The sequence below is a fragment of the Moschus berezovskii genome, chromosome 22 (assembly GCF_049115385.1).
Source record: "Moschus berezovskii isolate FMDL1 chromosome 22, NW_MosBer_1.0, whole genome shotgun sequence".
Taxonomy (NCBI): Eukaryota; Metazoa; Chordata; class Mammalia; order Artiodactyla; family Moschidae; genus Moschus; species Moschus berezovskii.
The window spans coordinates 5301716-5321449 of record NC_142481.1 but is presented as its reverse complement, the minus strand read 5'-3'; the positions used below and the strand labels follow the sequence as shown (position 1 = coordinate 5321449).

The following is a 19734-nucleotide window of genomic DNA, read 5'->3' as shown; positions in this document are numbered from 1 at the left end:
AGTACTCAGAAACAATCCTTTGTGTATATGTAAGGTATATTCACAAGGATGTCAAGATACACAAAAGGGAAAGGACAGTCTCAATAACCATGATGCTGAGAAAATAGATATCCACCAGCAAAATAATGAAGCTGGAATCTTGCTTGCGTTAAAGGTTAAAGTATCTCTGTGACAAAGAATTCAATCCACAGAGTGAAAGGACAACCTCTGAAGAATGGAGGTGATGAAAATTTCCACCTGCCAGAGACTTAGATTCATTTCACAGTTTAAATCTGATGAAAAACTAAAAAAACCCTGTATCACTGATGTCTATTTCTGAACTTTTCATTCTATTAACAATACGATTTAAAGAGACTGACCCACATCTTTAGTTTGAACTGCCTTAAAAAAGTGAGAACTGCCACTATTTGATCTGATTCCCAGATTTTACCAGCTATTGTGCATATTAATACCTGACTTCCACGTGCAGTTTCCTTACCCTGGTTGACAGAGCAGACAGCGCATCCAGATGGGCCCTAAGCAATCCCTGCTGGCCAACAGCACTGAGACATCATCTACAACCCGTGGGTGAGAAGCCCTGCCCAGGACGGTGCCCAGGGGAGCCTCCTCACAAGGGCCAGGTCACTGGGTCATGGGGAGACAGGATCTAAGTGGAGACGACAGGACCTGAGGGAAGGCCCTGGGTGAGTGCACGTGTACAGGAGTCAGAAAGGACACTCCAGAGTCAGACACGATTAGCCAGTCCAGAGAAGGGCATTTCAGGAAGGACAGACTGAATATGACCTTACCTGAGAAACAGCCATTGCTGACTCCTTTTCTTTCCTCTTCCTCCTTTTCTGGGCTTCCTCAGGCAACACAAGTCTTCAGAGGTCTATCATGAAAGTTGAAAACATGCTGTTTAATGCTTAGGGTCAACACATCCCCTTCCTGAGCCCCAACCACACACACAGGGAAGCCCTCACCGTGTGGAACAGACAGTCCCCTGTGGCCACTGTCTCAGGAGGGACTCAGGACAGTCAACTCCCGCAGAGATATCAATATGGGACTTTCCCACACTTTCCCTCGGATCACACTCCGCTCCTGGTGAGGCCTCATGTACACAGCAGCAGGGGGCACCTCCGCTGACCCCACGATCCCCTCAGGTCACACAGCAGGCCCTGGTCCAGCCCCACTCAGAGCACAGCACCCCCTCCTCAGCCCAGATCTCAGCCCTCAGGACTAGGAGGACTCAGTCCTGATGCTCAGTGAGGGATCCAGACTGGAGTCAACTGAGGCACCTTAAACATTCTCGAGCTGTGGACCAACACAAACTACCTGAAGGGGAACCTCTGGTCAGAGGGTACAAAACGTGGGTATGCAAGATGCCTCATCAATGAAATGTGAAGCCTGGACTGAGCACCATTCAGAGGAGAAAAGTACCCCCCAACTCTCTTTTTCTTTCCCAGCCTTACTAACGTGTAACTAGCAAAAATGGTATAAACGTACTGTGTACAAAGTGATCATGTGATAGATTCATACACTGAATAATTATTATAGTCGAGTAACTTACACTTCCACCTATGAGTACACTGTATTATTTCTCTCTGGGCTAATTTCAAGTATATAGAAACAATACTGGCAGCATGCAGTACCTCAGATCCCCAGAACTTACTTAGTTTACAACTGAAAATCTCTACTTTTTGACTAACAGTGCCCCATTTCCGCCTCCACCCAGGCTCCTGGTAACAGCCTTATTACTCGATGGCTCTATGAGTTTGTCAATTCTAGTTTCCACATACAGTATCTGTCCTCCTTTGTCAGGCTTATTTAACTTGGCATAATTGTCTCTAGGTTCATTCCTTTTGGCATCAAGGCAGGATCCTTGATTTTTATATTTACGTACAGAGAAAGAATAGTTCATGTATATACAGTATATATAAATATTTCTATACCACACTTTTGTTACCTATTCTTTTGTCAAGAGACATCTGGGCTGTGTCTATGCCTTGGCTACTGCAAATCCAGTCACACTCATGGGACTGCGGACATATCCCTGAAAAACTGATCGTTTTTCCTCTGGATATCTGTCAGAAATGGGTTTGGCAGACTGTAGGCCTATTCTATGTTAATTTGTTAAGGAAATTCCATTTTGTTTTCCAACACAGCAGTACCATTTACATTACCACCAACAGTGCAGTTAAGATTTTGTGTTTTTTCTACTGGACCTGTGTGTGCACTTATTTTGGGAGGGACAGGAGTGCATAACAGAGAAACCAACACTGGCCTGGCAGCAAGAGAGTTGCAGATGCATCTTCTAGAGGACAAGCCTCTGGGCTGCAGATCACTGTGGCATCGCTGCCCTCTGATTCTCAAAGCCATCTACCCCTACGTCACAGGACTTCATGACTCTTCTCAGGTTGGGCCCAGAGATCCCTACCGAGCAGGACCACCTTATAACAAACATTCTGCGATCTTAACCTTAGTACTCCTAATTTCCCAGTGGGACTCAAACAAACTTACAAACTTTCATGGTGTCCAACAGAGTGTCCACAGAGCCCATAATGAGCCTCGAACTCTCTTATACAAACACAAAGCATTCCAATCCCTGATAAATCATGCATGAGGCAAAATACAAAAGAGGACACCCAAGGATCCACAGACACAAGACACCATATTTTCATTTACCATGAGTGATCCAGGTCAAACACTGAAATCTCCAAAGACTAAAAAAGAGGGATAATTCCATTGATGCACATGACCCAGTGATACCTCAGCATCTTCCAAAGAAACATGCCAGATTCTCTTGGTATCTTCCCAAATGCACATGAAATTTTCTTCACCGGCAACCCCGAGTAAAAAATGATACCAAAGTTGATGCAAAAAATGACCTGAGATTTTCCCTGTTACTCTACGGTGCCTGACTGCTAAGAGCCAATAAAAGCCAGGAAATGGAGTGGATGCTGGGGGCACCTTCTAGAACCAGCCCCTCAAGCACAAGGTTCCCATCCTCCTGCACCCACAGTGCCTGCAGGCTCAGCCCAGGCCACAGTTCTAACAGTGGAAAAGACTTCTCTTGGCTGAATTCCATGTCCTTCATTGCTGCTCACGTGGGGTCACGAGTTGTCAAATCAAACCTGTGCAGGTAAATGTCAGCCTCAGCATTGCTGTCCCAGGGAACATGAGCTAAGGCATTAGAACACCTCAAACCATTCCATGCGGGTTCTCCAACAAACCCACTTCCAGGTTCTCCAGCCTGAACTGAGACATTCTTTGCCAACAGATCTACCCCCCTTGTCCCTGTAACTACACTTGGGATGGGCGCACGCTCCATTCACTGGGCTCACCTTGATGCCCCAAGCACTGCCACAACCCTCCTGCAGACCCCACCAGGCTCCCTCCACTTTCCAATTTGTCTCCCTCTCCTCCCTGCACGACTGGACTAAGCAAGACTAAAGCGCACAGGGGTTTCTTGGCAAAGGGGATCACAAGACGAGTGCACATGAGCTACCGCCCAAAGGACACTGCACATGTGGTATGAAAATCACGAGACTGGCCCTCCTGGGAAAGTCTGCCAACACCTGGGGACACTATGGAGTCCAGGTACAAAGGCATTTGAGATGAGGAAGTCTCTAAGCAAGGGTCTCCAGGTCTCACCATCTCCTGTTTTCTCCACCCACACCTACTTGGAAGATATTCTAGCTCTTGGGGTGTGGGTGGGGGGTCAACGTCTCCTTCATGCCCCGTTAGATTCTGGATTTCTGCTCATCCTCAGCACGCTGAAGTCACAGTTGCTGACACTGAGCACATGAACTCCTAGAAGGCAAAGCTGCTGTCCACGATGGTGACTGGTCCCTGGATGGACAGAGCTTAGATCTGGGGGCTGCAGCGGACTAAACACAGCAGATTAAACGTGGGGACATCTTAGCCCACTGCTTGAGGACACCAGTTCTTAGGGCTTTTCAGGACTTCCTATATTTCTTGGCTCTTCTTTTGAGTAATTAAGTAGTCACATGGGGTAAAGATCAATTACAGCTGAAATGTCCAGAACATGGGAAACATCTTCATCAACTGCCCTGTTCTCTAGGCCTTCCCTGAGGACTATTCAGCCCAACCCATAGTCCCGTCATCAAAAGACATTTCCAGTATCAGGTACTGCTGGGAAGAAGAGGAACACTATGAGCCCTAAAAAGAGGGGATCCAGGAAGGACTCAAAATAAGCTGCAAAGAAGGGCATTACTTTCTGCTGATGGCAACTGATACAGAGGCAATAAATCTGGGTAACATGAGAGAGACTGCTAGGAGGGGATGGGGAGACCTCTCTGAGCCTAGACTTGAAGGGTGACAAAGGGCCTGAGTCAGGGTGACTTGAAGGTGAGAAAAGAAACTACGATGTCAGACAGAAATGGTTATGGTATTTGGAAACAGAGAAAAGGTAAATGAGGACAGGCTGAACCATGAACAAACGGTCAGTTCCCAGGATGAGGCTGGAGACACTGACAGGACCCTGGGCTTGACAGAAGGCTGTGGAGTCACAGCAAGGAGTCAAGCTTTTGTCCCAAAACAAATGAAAGTCAGTGGAGGTCTGAACGTCAGGATGTAAAAAAAATCTCCCTTCAGATTTTGCCTTATTAATAGAAGTCATCTGATTCTGAGCCTGTGATCCTACCTCCATCCTCCAGTTTTCCCTTTCGTTTTTCATTCAGGGAGGACTGGGATCTATTTAAAATTCTAATTAATACCAGACACTCCCTCCAAACCAGAACTGCCACACACAGACACACAGCCAATTCGGCTAATCATTTCAGGGGTCAGTGTTGCTCACGCTCAGAGTTTCCGGTCTAGTCTCTCATCTCCATGTTACAAGTGGGCTCCGTCAGGCCCAGAGAGAAGCCGTTTATGAGAAGGTCTGAGCTGAGTGAAGAGAACCGGGTATAACTGAATAATGAAATGGGAGGCTGAAGGGCAAGTGGGCCAAGTTTGTCCTTATTGCCCATCCCACTTAACACCAGGAACATCTGTCATGTATCTGAGCGAAAGAAACTTTTCTTTCACGGTTGGGTCAAACTGAAACCAAGCAGATAATTCTTTATTATAAGACTGCAGTAAAATATTTTTAAAATACAGAATTGCAAATATATATCCACTGGTACAAAAAACATTGTTAGGGGTCAGCTTAGAAATAGGACCTGAGCAATCTTTTTCATCATGAATAGAGAGGCTCTGTTGGAAGGTTCAAGTCAGTCCAGCCCATCCTTCCTCATTTGCACAGAAAAATAAAAAAGGGACCTGAAAGAAACATCTTCATGTCAACTCACAGCTCACTTTTTTCACTGATCATAGAAAATGGAGAAAACAGACCATTAGACTAACCAGTTAAACTAGGAGGCTTTTTTCTTTTTTTGAAAGGAAAGAAGGAAGCATTTTATTTTGTTGGTTTTATCATGTTAAATGTTCTTTTATTTTCCCATTTCTCAAAGAAATGTCTTTAATTTCACAACATCTAATGTCATACCTCCGTTATCCTCTGGTAAAGAGCTGAGACCAGAAATATCCATTTGTGTGTGCACACATAAACACTATACACAATTCATGTCTTTGGTAAAACCACAGTTAAAAATATGTCTATTTTATTACACGATATCCCATATATAAAATCCTCCAAGATGTATTTCTGTTTGAACTCAGAGAAAGGGTGGAGAGGTGATCTTTGCTTATTAACCTTTATTTTTTCAGTTTTCTCATTTTTAACTTTTAATTATTTGAATTGGAGGATAATTACTTTATAATATTGTGATGGTTTTTGCCATACATCAACATGAATTGGACATGTGTCCCCCCATCCTGAACCCCCTTCCACCTCCCTCTTCACCCGATCTTTCTGGGTTGTTCCAGAGCACTGGCTTTGGGTGCCCTGCTTCGTGCATCGAACTTGCACTGATCATTCTATTGTACATATGGTAATATACATGTTTCAATGCTATTCTCTCAAATCATCCCACCCTCGCCTTCTCCCACTGAGTCCAAAAGTCTGTTCTTTACATCTGCGTCTCCCTTTGTTGCCCTGCATGTAGGATCGTTGGTACCATCTTTCTAAATTCCATATATATGCATTACTATACAGTATTTGTCTTTCTCTTTCTAACTTATTTCACTCTGTATAATAGGCTCTAGGTTCATCTACCTCATTAGAACTGATAAACGAGGTGACATTGCTAAGTATTGCGGGGAGCCGGCCTGAACAAGGCCCCAAATGTCGGCCCTGGGAACGCCTTGTAAGTGCTGTTCCCTGTCCCGCCACCCCTTAAAAGAGTCATAAAACGTTTACCAGGCCTTCTTTGTTCTTCCTTGAGAAAAACAGAGCAAATAACCCTTTGCTTGGTTTCTTGTTTTTTCCCCCAGATTTATGTAGGTATCTTTTCCTTATCTCTTAAAATAGATTAAGAATGTACTCCCTAATTTTTATAGCCTGCGGACTTGTTTTTCTTATCTCGTGAGCATTAGTCTAAATGCCAAGCTTGTCTTAGAAAGCAAACAAGCCTTTGTAATCTTCTATAGATATAATAATTAACCTGGTAAATGACTTGGTATTTTTATGTACCCTGTCTCACTTGGTATATAAACCCTAGCCTTCTTCAATAAAGTCACTGATTTGCTTCACGAGCATTCAGTCCTCTCGACCCCATTCTTTACTCCTTAATTCTTTTCTCAGGCTTCTACGTCGTTGCGGTCCGGACCTGTTCTCTTTGCCGGCAGGCTCCGGCAAAGTATGGCACAAAATAGTCTAAGATGATTTACTACTTACCAAAGAAAATTTCAAATGCACAAGATGAAGGGAAGAAAGCACTCAGGCAAGGAATGAATCTGAAAAAAATTTGAGAAAAAGATTGTGAATTATTTTTAATCTAAAAATCTGGTGTCAAAGTTTTAAAAAACTCTGAGAATAATCATATTTAGAAAAGGATGATAAGAGTAGAATACTGGAAACTAAAAAAGCTTATTTCTGAAGTTAAAAATGATTACAGAAACTGAATGAATTAAGACCTATTCCAAACTACAAAAAGCACCATACAAAAGAAAGGAGAAAATGTGAATCCATTAAAAAAAAAAAAGTGTTTGTTTAAAAATGCTACCCAATAGTGATACAGTGGATAAGAACCTGCCTGACAATGCAGGGGACATGGGTTCTATCCCTGGTTCAGGAAGATCCCACAAGTACAAGCAACTAAGCCTGTGCACAACTACTGAGCCTGTGCTTTAGAACCTGGGAGCCACAGCTCCTGAGTCCACGGCACAGAACCGAAGACAGCACAGCAAAAAAAATTAATTAAAAAAAAAAAGCTACCACAGCGAGACAGAGTCAGTCATTTCTTGCCCCAGGTCTCTTCTTCCTTGACCTCTATCTCGTGATGGGACAATGGAAGGGGGTCACTCACAGCTCAGTGAATCAAGCCACTGCCCCAGGCTCAACAGGGTTTGCAAATGAAAGTCATCTTCTGCCACAAGTAATAAAAAAGACACAAGCCTTATGGACAGGAGTTTTGAAATGTATTACTAAAAAAATCATCTGTATCCAAACAGCTGGCCACACCTGGATCGAGCTTACCCCTCTGTCCACCTATCTCCCGATTTCATCTGGGTCTCTGTGTCTCTTTTTCTCCCCCTCTGCTCTCCTGCTGTTCCTGTCCTATTTCCTCCCTCACACGTGTCCTGTCCCAGGCTGCTGCAATTCGTTCCCCCTCGAAATGCTCTCTCCCCAAACTTCCTGAGTCTTTCAAAACTCCATATCTATGTCTGCCTCTTTCTTCCCCCATTTCGGCTCCCTCTCTGCGCTCCAGATTACTCCCCTTCTCGCGCTGTGACTCTCCATTCCTCCCCACTCTCTGGCAGGCCATGTGGCTATGCTTCCTTCCAGCCCTTTCTTCCTCTACTCCTTACCCTTTGGCCTCTTTCTCCACCAGCACCATGATAAAACCGGCCACCTCAGATTGAGACTTGAACCCAAGTGGCGAGACTCCAACCGGGTGAAAACACAACTAGGGACTCTAACCCAAGAGGCCTGGACTCAAACCCGGCCAAAACCCAGTTAGGGACTGTTCACCTCTGACGTCCCTCATCGCCCTTCGCCTCCCCATCAATGATACAGGGCTGTTCTCCCTAAGCTGTTTTCCAATCCCTGGCGATCTAGCTTTCTAATTTATTAATACTTGTCTATTTTACTCATTTGGCTATCTTCAAGGCTTAACCTCTTTGACTTGACTATCCCTGTGCAAGTCCCTCAGCCATTCTCAAGTGTTCCCACTGGTTCTCCCTGACGCTTTTCTCCTCAGTTTCAGTTATTTCTCTCAGTCCTTCTGACTCTGCTTCTCCTGATCCTCCCGCCTCCTGTATTTACTGAGTGGGCGACAGAACGAGACGCCCCCGGACCGGAAGAGCACCTTTTCCGACCGAGTTGAATTGGGCATGGAACAGCACTGGCTGTCACATGGCTGGCCCAGGTCACCTACCCTACGCGGGGAAGGGACGGGCTGACAGGAAAGGGGCCTGCGGGGCGGAAGGAGCGGCCTGAGACGCGAGGACAGAGGGGCTGGGAGGGAGGGGGCTCAGGAGCGGGGCGGGCTCTCCGGAATCCCGGGACCGGGGCGACGGGCTCTGCCTCCAGCGGTCGAGAAGGCGACGCGGCGGGGCGCGACTCCAGCTCGCGAGAGAGGGCTTTACCTGGCGAGGCCAGAGGTAAAAAAGGGTTTTAAGCAGGAAAAAGTCTCCAGAGGCGGTGTCTACGCAGACCGAGGGCCGAAACCGCCTCAGAAACACTTAAAACCCAAACGAAAAGATAACTGGGCCGCAGCAGCAGCGTTTATCCGGGGCCAAGCACCGGGTGCCAGGGTTTTCAGGTCGCTGGCAATTTCCACACCATGGGGACGAGTGAGCCGGCGGGAGGGTAGGGGGGGCGGCGGTCTCTGCAAACTTACTCTAGAAGGACGCTTAAGCGCCGCTCGGGGACCTCGGCTCCGCGCTCTGCAACTTCCGGGTCTGCGTGAAAGGGGTTTTGGTATTAGAGCCGCGGCTTCCGACGAGGGGCGGGGCGAGCACCCGTTGTGCGCACTGCTCGTGGGAGGGGCGGGGCGCGGAGGGGGCGGGGCCTGTTACCTTGACAGGATTAAGTTAATGTCCGTAACGCTGCTCAGGTAAAAGCTTCAAGTCATGTCGGAAGAAAAGATACTTCCTCTTAAAGACTAAAAGGGTTTATTCTCAATAAAAAGCTGTTTTCACAGCAGGTTGTGCTCAGATCCTGCTAGTGAGGTGAAGCAATTCAGAGATCTGGGAACTTGGGCAGTTTTAAGAAACAAGAATGGGACTAGTCTCTATATTACAAATACAAAACTCTCCCTGGGTAGAAATGGGCTATTCCCTACTGACACCCTACAAAACAGCAAACTCAGCATAGTAATGAGTTCAACAAACTCAGGGTCAGTACCTGGGTGTCTGAGATGGAGGAGCTAAGGGATGTGATCATTTGGGTCACTAACCACAGCCTTAAAAAGAGCAAGACACTTTAAATGATTATAAACTGCGTTATTGTTTCTTTTATCCAACGTGTTTTAATTATTTCCCTTTCTAAACCCAACTCTTTAAACAGTGACATAAAAAGGGTTGTATAAGCAACTCTTACAATGACAAATATCACTGTGTAAGTTTAAGCTACAGAGAAAAATTAACTGATACGTATACTTTGAAACGATTATCAAAGTTTACCTAGCATCCATAACTTCGTATAGATGACCTAAAAAAAGAAAGCAAAATAGGAGAAAAAAATTCTTTTTTCTTTTGATGAAAACTGCATTATTCTTTAAAATACTCTATTCTATACTTTGAAGGAAGTGCTTAGTCACTCAGCTGTGTCGGATTCTTTGCGACCCCATGGACCATGGCCTGCCAGGCTCCTCTGTCCCTGGGACTCTCCAGGCAAGAATACTTGAGTGGGTTGCCATGCCCTCCTCCAGGGGATCTTCCTAACCCAGGGATCGAACCCAGGTCTTGTGCATTGCAGGCGACTTCTTTACTGTCTGAGCCACCAGGGAAGCCCGACTGTTAAGTATCTTTCGGAAAAATTGTTTAGGAAATTACACTAAACTAAATAATATCCATAATGTAATTTCAAGTTGATTACATGTTCAGTATGAACATAATTAGAATTTTTCACTTTCTATTTGCAAGTTGTAATATATTTTAGGTCTGTAATTTCTAAACCTATAACAAATCTCAACAGCATATTAAAAAGGAGAGAAATTACTTTGCCCACAGAGGTCTGTATAGTAAAGCTATAGTTTTTCCAGTAGTCATGTATGGATATGAGAGCTGGACCATGAAGAAGGCTGAGTGGTAAAGAACTGATGCTTTTGAACTGTGGGGTTGGAGAAGACTCTTGAGAGTCCCTTGGACTGCAAAGAGATCAAACCAGTCAACCCTACAGGAGATCAGTCCTGAATATTCACTGGAAGGGTTGATGTTGAAGCTGAAGCTCCAATACTTTGGTCACCTGATGTGAAGAGCCGACTCATTAGAAAAGACCCTGATGCTGGGAAAGATTGAAAGCAGGAGAAGGGGATGACAGAGGATGAGATGTTTGGATGGCATCAACTCAATGGATATGAGTTTGAGCAAGCTCTGGGAGATGGTGAAGGAGAGGGTAGCCTGGCATGCTGCAGTCCCTGGGGTTGCAAAGAGTCGGACATGACTGTGCAACTGAACAACAATGTTCTCTCAGATGTGGGTAACAAAGTCTGAAAAATACAGTCTTCCGAAGATTTGGGATTTATGGATGAACTCCATACCCCCATCAAATCATGGGATCTAATAAACATTTTGAGAACGTTCGAAAACGGCAGATTACACGTTATTTTCAAAAGCACATGTCAAAATATATCAATCTTAGCAATATCTTCTTAGATGCACTTCTAGTAGCCAACTCCCACACTTAGGTGTGTTTCAGAGCTGGCTGTTTGATACGGAATCTCATAGGCATTCTTTTCCTTATAGCTCAGTCAAAATCCTCAGCATGATCAGAAGCTCCCATCACTATGACCTGGCACCTGGGATCTGTATCTAGTCCATCCCAAAGACTCATAAACTGAGCTTTCATCATGGCTAGGCTTCATGGTCAGAAACTGAACATTCTCATGATCAGATGGCTCAGGTCCTAATACCTGAACTCAACGTAAAGGTTTTCCCACACTCATTGCATTTGGGAGGTGTTGCTCCAGTATGTTCCCCAACTTGTGATCTTTGGGTAAAAGCCTTGCCATACACTTTACATCTGTGTGCTTTCTCTTCAAGATAAATATTCTGCCATCTAGTGACAAATGAACAATAACATGAAGCTTTGCCATATTCACTGCAACTTAAATCATGAAGTATTTGGTAAGTCTAAGGCACAACCTAAAAGCTATTCAAAACTCAGTACATTAGTACTATTTGGTGCAGTACAAACAACTTGATTACTGGTGCAAGGGGGACCAATGAGAAAAGGTTGCTCACATTCCTGGCACTGGTGATGAACTTTTTTAGAATGAGTAGATTTTCAACGGCCTGACCACATTCAATATCATCTGCGCTCGATCCAGTGTGAATATTCTCTTGAAGCATAAAGATATGAACCACCTCCAAAAGCACTGCAACCTCAATTATATTTGCAAGGGCTCTCACCTCTGTATATCATCTGATGGCAAGTTAGGCTTGAAAGTACACTGAAGAATTTACCACACTCATTACATTTCTAATGTTTCTTTCCAATATGGATCAAAAGGTATGCATTTGCACTAAGTACTCTGAGACACTCACTACATTTGTAACGTTCCACTCTTCTATGAATTGTCTGATCATGAGGCTTCCATACACAAAAGCTTTGCCACACTCATGATATTTGTATAGTTTCTTTTGACCTCTGAGAGTTAAAGATCAATGTATATCACACTTGGGTGATGTCTCTCATTTATGGATTTGCTGATGTTTGGTGAGGTTTGAGACCTGAGTAAAGGCTTTTCACACTCAAAACATTTGAAAGGTCTCTCTACAAAATGTACTCTCCGATGACTTGTAAGGTGTGAATTTCGACTGAAAGACCTGGCACACGTTACATTTGTAAGGTTTCTCTCCTGTATGTATTCTCCAATGAAGCTGAAGATGTGCTTTTTGACTAAAGGCTCTTCCGCACTCATTACATTTGTAAGGTTTCTCTCCAGTATGAATTCTTTGATGCTTTGCAAGGGGTGCCTTTTCACTAAAGTCCTTTCCACATTGATTACATTTGTAAGGTTTCTCTCCCATAGGGAACCTCTGATGAATTAAAAGGTGTGAACTGTAAGTAAACAGCTTACCACAAAAATTACATTTATAACCTTCTCCCATTTTTCTTTGCTTCTCTCCACTATGAGCTCTATGATGATCTGTAAGGTTTGGTTTTCACTAAAGACACTGCCACATACATCACTTTTATATAATTTATTTCCTATATGAATTATCTGGTGTCTAGAGGGATTTGAGGAGCAATTAAAGCTTCTGCCACACTCATTACATTTGAAAGGTTTCTCTCTAGTATGAATTCTTTGGTTATTTGCAAGGGTTGTTTTATGACTGAAGACCTTGCCACACTCATCACATGTGTAAGTTTCTCTCCCTTATAAATTCTCTGATGAACTTCAAGGTGTGAATTCGTACTGAAGACCTTGACACATAGGTCACACTTATGTAATATCTCATCTGAATAAATTATCTGATGATTCCTGAGAGCTGAGACATGACTAAAGGTTTTCCTACACTCAATATACTTGGAAGCTCTTTCCCAGTATGCTGTTGGATCTTGTGTCAGTAATAAAGGACGCAAAAAATGACTCCCAAATATATTAGAAAGGTTAGTTTGAACACTAGGAGGTATTCCTTGAAGTGGTGAAGGTGACAAACTACTGTTGACAGACCTCGTAACTTCATTACATTCAGAAATTATCCCATCAGTTTGAAATATCTGCCGTTTATCCTGCACATTTAATCCACGCCTATTTACAAAGGGCTTAATTTCCACATCCTTTCTACACTGTTGACCTCTGCCATAGTGAGATTTCCATCATGAGTTATAGGCATTCCTTTGTTATTTCTTCCACCACTTCTCCAATGACACTCAAAGTCATACATGTCTTCCTGAATTTCCCTGAGGTAAAAATGTTTGATTGCATGACTTTTAGGTCTTCCCAAGATCACTGTTTGGAGAAGGAAATGGCAACCCACTCCAGTGTTCTTGCCTGGAGAATCCCAGGGATGGGGGAGCCTGGTGGGCTGCCGTCTATGAGGTTGCACAGAGTCGGACACGACTGAAGTGACTTAGCAGCAGCAGCAGCAGCAAGATCGCTGTTTGGAATACTTCTCCTGTATCACTGTCTGCTTTGGGTTGTAATTGGTTGACTACATGTATCGGATAGATATATACAAGACATAAAGAAACCATTCACTAAAATTCATCAATAAGTGTCTCAGTGTCTATTAACCAAAAGTAATGAGTTGGACTGTGAAGAAAGCTGATCGCCGAAGAATCGATGCTTTTGAACTGTGGTGTTGGAGAAGACTCTTGAGAGTCCCTTATACTGCAAGGAGATCCAACCAGTCCATTCTAAAGGAGATCAATCCTGGGTGTTCATTGGAGGGACTGATGCTAAAGCTGAAACTGCAATACTTTGGCCACCTCATGCGAAGAGTTGACTCACTGGAAAAGACTCTGATGCTGGGAAAGGTTGGGGACGGGAGGAGAAGGGGACGACGGAGAATGAGATGGCTGGATGGCATCACCGACTCTGTGGACATGAGTTTGAGTGTACTCCGGGAGTTGGTGATAGGGAGGCCTGGCGTGCTGTGATTCATGGGGTCGCGGAGAGTCGGACACGACTGAGCGACTGAACTGAACTGAACTGAACCGAATACTTATATCACAGTTATAAAACTTTTTCCAACTATGTAATATTTTTCAGTTTCAAAAAATTTGGAAACTTTCCAAATATTATCTTAAAATTCTGAGAAACACTAGAGCAATAAACTTGTCTACTAAAAATAAGAGTTGTAAAAGATAATTCAAATTGATTTCAGGGAAGAATACTTGCAAACAGCCTATGACAAAAACACTTATACTAGAAAAACATGTCAGCTCACACAAAAAAAAACAAAAACAAAAACGCAACTTTTCTACCATGACTTTAAAGCATGCACCAATTAACAGTAAACATACTGCAGTCTCATAATTAAGGGGAAGAATGTATTCTACTATAGATATATTCTGCATACTTACTGTACACCAATAAATGCTAATGAACACACAATATATTGTAATGCTAAAAAATCCAAAATTAGTTTATCTAATAATATGTTGCTATTTAGAATTATATATCAGTTCAGTTCAGGTCAGTCACTCAGTCGTGTCTGACTCTTTGCGACCCCATGAATCGCAGCAAGCCAGGCTTCCCTGTCCGTCAGCAACTCCCAGAGTTCACTCAAACTCATGTCCATCAAGTCAGTGATGCCATCCAGCCATCTCATCCTCTTTCGTCCCCTTCTCCTGCCCCCAATCCCTCCCAGCATCAGAGTCTTTTTCAATGAGTCAACTCTTCACATGAGGTGGCCAAAATATTAGCGTTTCAGCTTTAGCATCAGTCCTTCCAATGAACACCCAGGATTGATCTCCTTTAGGATGGACTGGTTGACTTCCTTGCAGTCCAAGGAACTCTCAAGAGTCTTCTCCAACACCACAATTCAAAAGAATCAATTCTTCGGCGCTCAGCTTTCTTCTAAGTCCAACTCTCACATCCACACATGACCACTGGAAAAACCGTAGCCTTGACTAGATGGGCCTTTGTTGGCAAAGTAATGTCTCTGCTTTATAATATGCTATCTAGGTTGGTCATAACTTTCCTTCCAAGGAGTCACTGTCTTAATTTCATGGCTGCAATCAGCATCTGCATTGACTTTGGAGCCCCCAAAAATAAAGTCTGACACTGTTTCCACTGTTTCCCCATATATTTCCCATGAAGTGATGGGACCAGATGCCATGATCTTAGTTTTCTGAATGTTGAGCTTCAAGCCAATCTTTTCACTCTCCTCTTTCACTTTCATCAAGAGGCTTTTTAATTCCTCTTCACTTTCTGCCATAAGGGTGGCAGAGAAAAAAAATTCAATAGCACAGTTTTTATGAAACAAAGTATCTTTCTAAATATGTCCTACAAAATGACATACCCATAATAGGCATTTTGCAACATTAACAAGTAAAAAAAAAAGGATAGAAATAATTAAAGACTTCAAAGAAATTACAAGGTACAACATCCACATGCCAACCCAGCTGGATTTCTAAACATTAAAAATGAACAATCAAATTAATTCAATGACAAGAACATTTAAAAAGAATACTTAATCATAACATTATACAAGACGGGAAGAATTTGTATATATCAAACTAAAGACTTCTGAAAAATATTAGAGAAGAATCAAATAAATGTCAATGCCCCATGCTTCATGGATATAAAGTTGATATTGTCAAGATGTCAATACTAGTCAAAGTTAACAAAAGATTCAAAACAATCCCTAGTGAAATCCAAACACTGCTTTGCTTAAGAAACAGACGCATCAATCCTACAATTCCTATGGAATCGCAGAAGACAATGAATAGCAAAAACAAAGTGGAAAGCAAAGTCAGACATCTCACATTTCTTTATTTCAAAACTGATTCCTAAATTACACTGATCAAAGCAGTATGGTACCAATATAAAGACAGACACCTGGGGAACACAACAGATTCAGAAAAATACTTTTGTGTGTAAGGTCACATGATGTTCCACAATAGTGTCAAGACCAAGTAATGGGGGAAGGGCAATCTATGGAACAAAAGGTGTAGTGAAAACTGGATATTCACATAGAGAATTTAACATTATTATACACTATAGACAAAAATTAACTCAAAATGCTTCAAAGACCTAAAACTCAGTCCCTAGTGTATAAGTAAATGAATAGAAAATGATTCTTGACAGTGGATTCACCAATGATTTATCAGATACAACACCAAAAGCTCATGCCAACAAAATAAAAAGAGATAAATCGCACACATTCTAATTATCAAATATTGTGCAGTAAACCATCCTCAGTAGTGAAAAAACAATGTACACTATAATACAAAAGTTTGCCAATCATATATTCAATAATAGTTTAACATCAAGAATACATAAAGAACTCTGAAAAGTATTGATCACCAATTCCACCATAGGGGTGGGGGAGCTTTCTCAACCAACCATCCCATGTATTGCAAATAAAATACAAAGAGTAACATAAAATAGAAACTTAATGATAAAAATAAGAGACCATCATTTATAATGCATAAAAATATAAAAAAAGGAAAGTAGCAATGCCTTAAAAAAAAACAACAAATGATTGTTCATCACTGAAGTTATCACTCCACTATATAAGCTCTGTCATTTAGTTGCTACAAAATTAAGTGTAGAGGCAGAATGATCAAAAGCACACAGGTGACAAGCATGCAGCATCAGCAACAGTTTAGTCAACAGCCTCACAAATATGAGGGTGTGAACCTGGACAACACCATTGTTAGGAGAAGTTCCTACACCTCTTGGTGAGGCTCAAAGGGCATGGTGATAGTACACGTGAACAACACTATCACAGTGCTGTTCACACAGGCTTTTCTGACATCACTCAAAGCCAGATAAAGATGTACATGTCAAGGTCTTCAGATAGTTTCGCATATCACAGAACATGCTAGCCACTATGCTAAGTAGCTTCAAGCAGTAATTCTGTATGCAGCAGGAAAATATTACAACCAATAAGGGGAAGTATTCTCCTTTAAAAATTTTCTCTTACCCAGTAAACCCACACCACAGAGAGTCCATGAGGAGCTGCACCCTTAAACACAGGTGGATTACCACAGCAAAGAAACTGGACATGACTTCAGACCCTAGAATCACATACTTCAAAATCAAATTTAAAAGGAAAAATTATACAAACTAAGGAGAAAGCAAAGTCAGGAAGAGTCTACACTCCCAGACTAGATAGACCAGTACAAAAGCGGAAAACTACAAGATGTGGGGGTCTCATATCATAAGACCTTGAGATGGGACTATTTGGTCCACCCAGAGATGCCAAGCTAAAAGCCTGAAAGATTCACACATTTTCCCTTTGTTGGACTGCTGTCCTTACAGTTTTCCTAAGTAACGGGCACAGAAGATCCAATCCACCAGCCTATTCCACACACCCTGACATGTATGGAAGCAAAAGGAGAACAGCAGAAACGGCCGAGGGATCTCAAGAAGCAGACAGTGACTGAGTTCCATACAGGTTTGGAGGTGCCAGATAAAATTAAAGAGCAGCCAGTATTTTCCCATTTTCTGATTATATCTTCCAAATATGACAACTGTGATGAAAGCAGCACAGGATCAGGGGTTAGACGCTAGGGGCATCGTCTCTGATCTATATGGACTAAGAATTAAGTAGCCAATAGATCCAAGCCCACAAAGAGAGAAGAGCGGGCAAGACAACCCAGTGAGGCAGCCCACCTCATGCTCCTCAAACTCAAGCAACAACCAGCTTACAGCAGGGAGATGGTGAGGGTTATCGATCTTGAATAAAACCTTGCCTTTGTGTCTGATGCTGTGTGGTGCTGTAGCACCACTGGAGGGTGAAAGAATACATGATACATGTTGAAGGACAGACTGATAACTCGGGGAAAAGTTAAGGTTCCTCTGAGAGTTTAATAAACAAACTTCTCTTTTGCCAAAGATCTGAGAGAGTCGATTTCTAGGTAGGTTGATAAGTCCAGGGTACCCAAGGAGAAAGGGGTCTGGGGCTCTCGAGGAGGAGATAGGGGTCTGGGGCTCTCGAGGAGGAGAAAAGGATGAATGTTTGCTTCTTTAAGCCCAGAGCTGATGATTACACAACAAAACAACTCAGCTTAAACTCTGTACTAAGATTATATAACAACAGTGTATCCTGCTTGAGGACATGTTTCTCCTTCTTGAGAACCTTCTGACTAATCCTGTCATCTTAAAATGTAAATTGTGGGAGTAGGTCTGATAAGACCCTTACAACCTTGAGACATTCTTTTGACTCATTGTAATAATGAATTGAAAAAGTATATAGCTCCCTTGCTAAGACTAGTGAGGGGGGGCATTCTCCATCCCCCTTCTGATGTCTATGTCAGAAGCTTTCTCTGTCCCCTTTCATACTTTAAAAATAAAACTCTGCTACACAAAAGATCTTGAGTGATCAAGCCTGGTCCCTGGTCCCAAAGCTACATCTTCTTCGGAGATCACGAATCTGACATAGTTCACTGTAAGCTATCATCTCTATGTACCATTACAAGAGGTTTTCCACCACTATTAATGCTGTGCGTTCCTCTCTGTCCTGAGATCAGATCTCTGTTCACACTTTTGATACATTCCCGTCCATTTGGGGGTTTTTTGTTTTGCTTTGTTTTGCTATTTTCACACCACTCATCACAATACTAGGCTCTTTCTCTTGCTCCAATATGGAGATGATGTTTTAGATCAGAAATAGAAAATCCTGCTTATCAGAACAAAGAAATGTAAAGTGCTGTGGTTTTTCCAAAATCACAGCTCTTTGTTCAGCTGAGGAGTGAGAACAGTACAGGTGGGTCTGGAAAAATATTCCACAAATTCTTCCACTGCTTTGCCTCCTTCTAAACACACAGGGAAGAATGTAATATATGTATCTAATGCCTTTCCAAGTAATAGTGAGTCAAAAGTAAAGAACAGAAAATTGGATATCTTAAAATTTGGCATTCAGTTTTATACATAATTAAGCTCTGGGAAAACCTCTGATGTAACATGAAATGGGCAGATCATTGGAAGAAAGGGTCATTTTAAATTCGTGATGCCACATCATGTCTGTGTCAACAGGGCTCTAAGATCATGCAATGAAAACAGGTCTCCCAACAGACACATAGGGAAAAATGCAACATACTCAAGGGGAGATTCCAATGTCCAAAGAGAAGCTATCCTCACCCAGGGAGAGCAGGTTCTTCTAGGTCTCCAGCATCATATCCCTGTACAAGGCCCTCAGAACAGGGTCCAGGCAGTCCCACTTCTCCTGAGAGAATTCAATCACCACATCCTTGAAGGTTAACCATCCCTGAAATGAGAATATATTTCACCAATGGATCATGAGAAGAGTTACTATCTTCATAAAAAGTGAAAAGATGATGAGAGGGGTAAGGACTGATTCAGATATGTTCTGAAAGAGTTGTGTTAAGATATTTGCAGGGCTTCCCTGGTGGCTTAGAATGTAAAGAATCTACCTGCAGTACAGGAGACCTGGGTTCAATCCCTGGGTCAGGAAGATCTCCTGGAGAAGGCAATGGCTACCCAATCCAATATTCTTGCCTGGAGAATTCCATGGACAGAGAAACTGGTGGGCTATAGTCCATGGGGTAACAAAGTGTTGAACACAACAGAGAGACTAACACACATTGTGTCCCTTAAATTCTTATGCATTTTCATAAAAGATTTTTTTAATTTATTTATTTTAATTGGAGGCTAATTACTTTACATTATTTTGCCATACATTGACATGAACCTGGCCCGGGTGTACATATGTTCCCCATCTTGAACCCCCCTCCCACCTCCCTCTCCCTTCCATCCCTCTGGTTCATCCCAGTACACCAGCCCCTTCATAAAAGAATTTTATATCATCCAATAAGTATGT

At 42.7% G+C, this 19734-nt stretch overlaps 1 protein-coding gene across 2 annotated transcripts in view; it reads right to left on the bottom strand.

Moving 5' to 3' along the window:
• LOC148774296 (uncharacterized) overlaps positions 1-9031 on the bottom strand; it is a 35372-nt gene extending 26341 nt beyond the window's left edge. Inside the window, exons 1-3 of one of the 2 annotated variants that reach the window (XM_088830184.1) lie at positions 8949-9031; positions 6782-6840; positions 789-871 (exon numbers count right to left, since the gene is read on the bottom strand). In XM_088830184.1, coding sequence (XP_088686310.1) covers positions 789-803 — 15 coding nt within the window. In that variant the 5' untranslated portion in view covers positions 804-871; positions 6782-6840; positions 8949-9031. Of the gene's footprint in view, positions 1-788; positions 872-6781; positions 6841-8948 lie in introns of those variants that run through there. The other variant, XM_088830185.1, reaches the window with a different exon arrangement.
• Positions 9032-19734: the final 10703 nt, after the last annotated feature.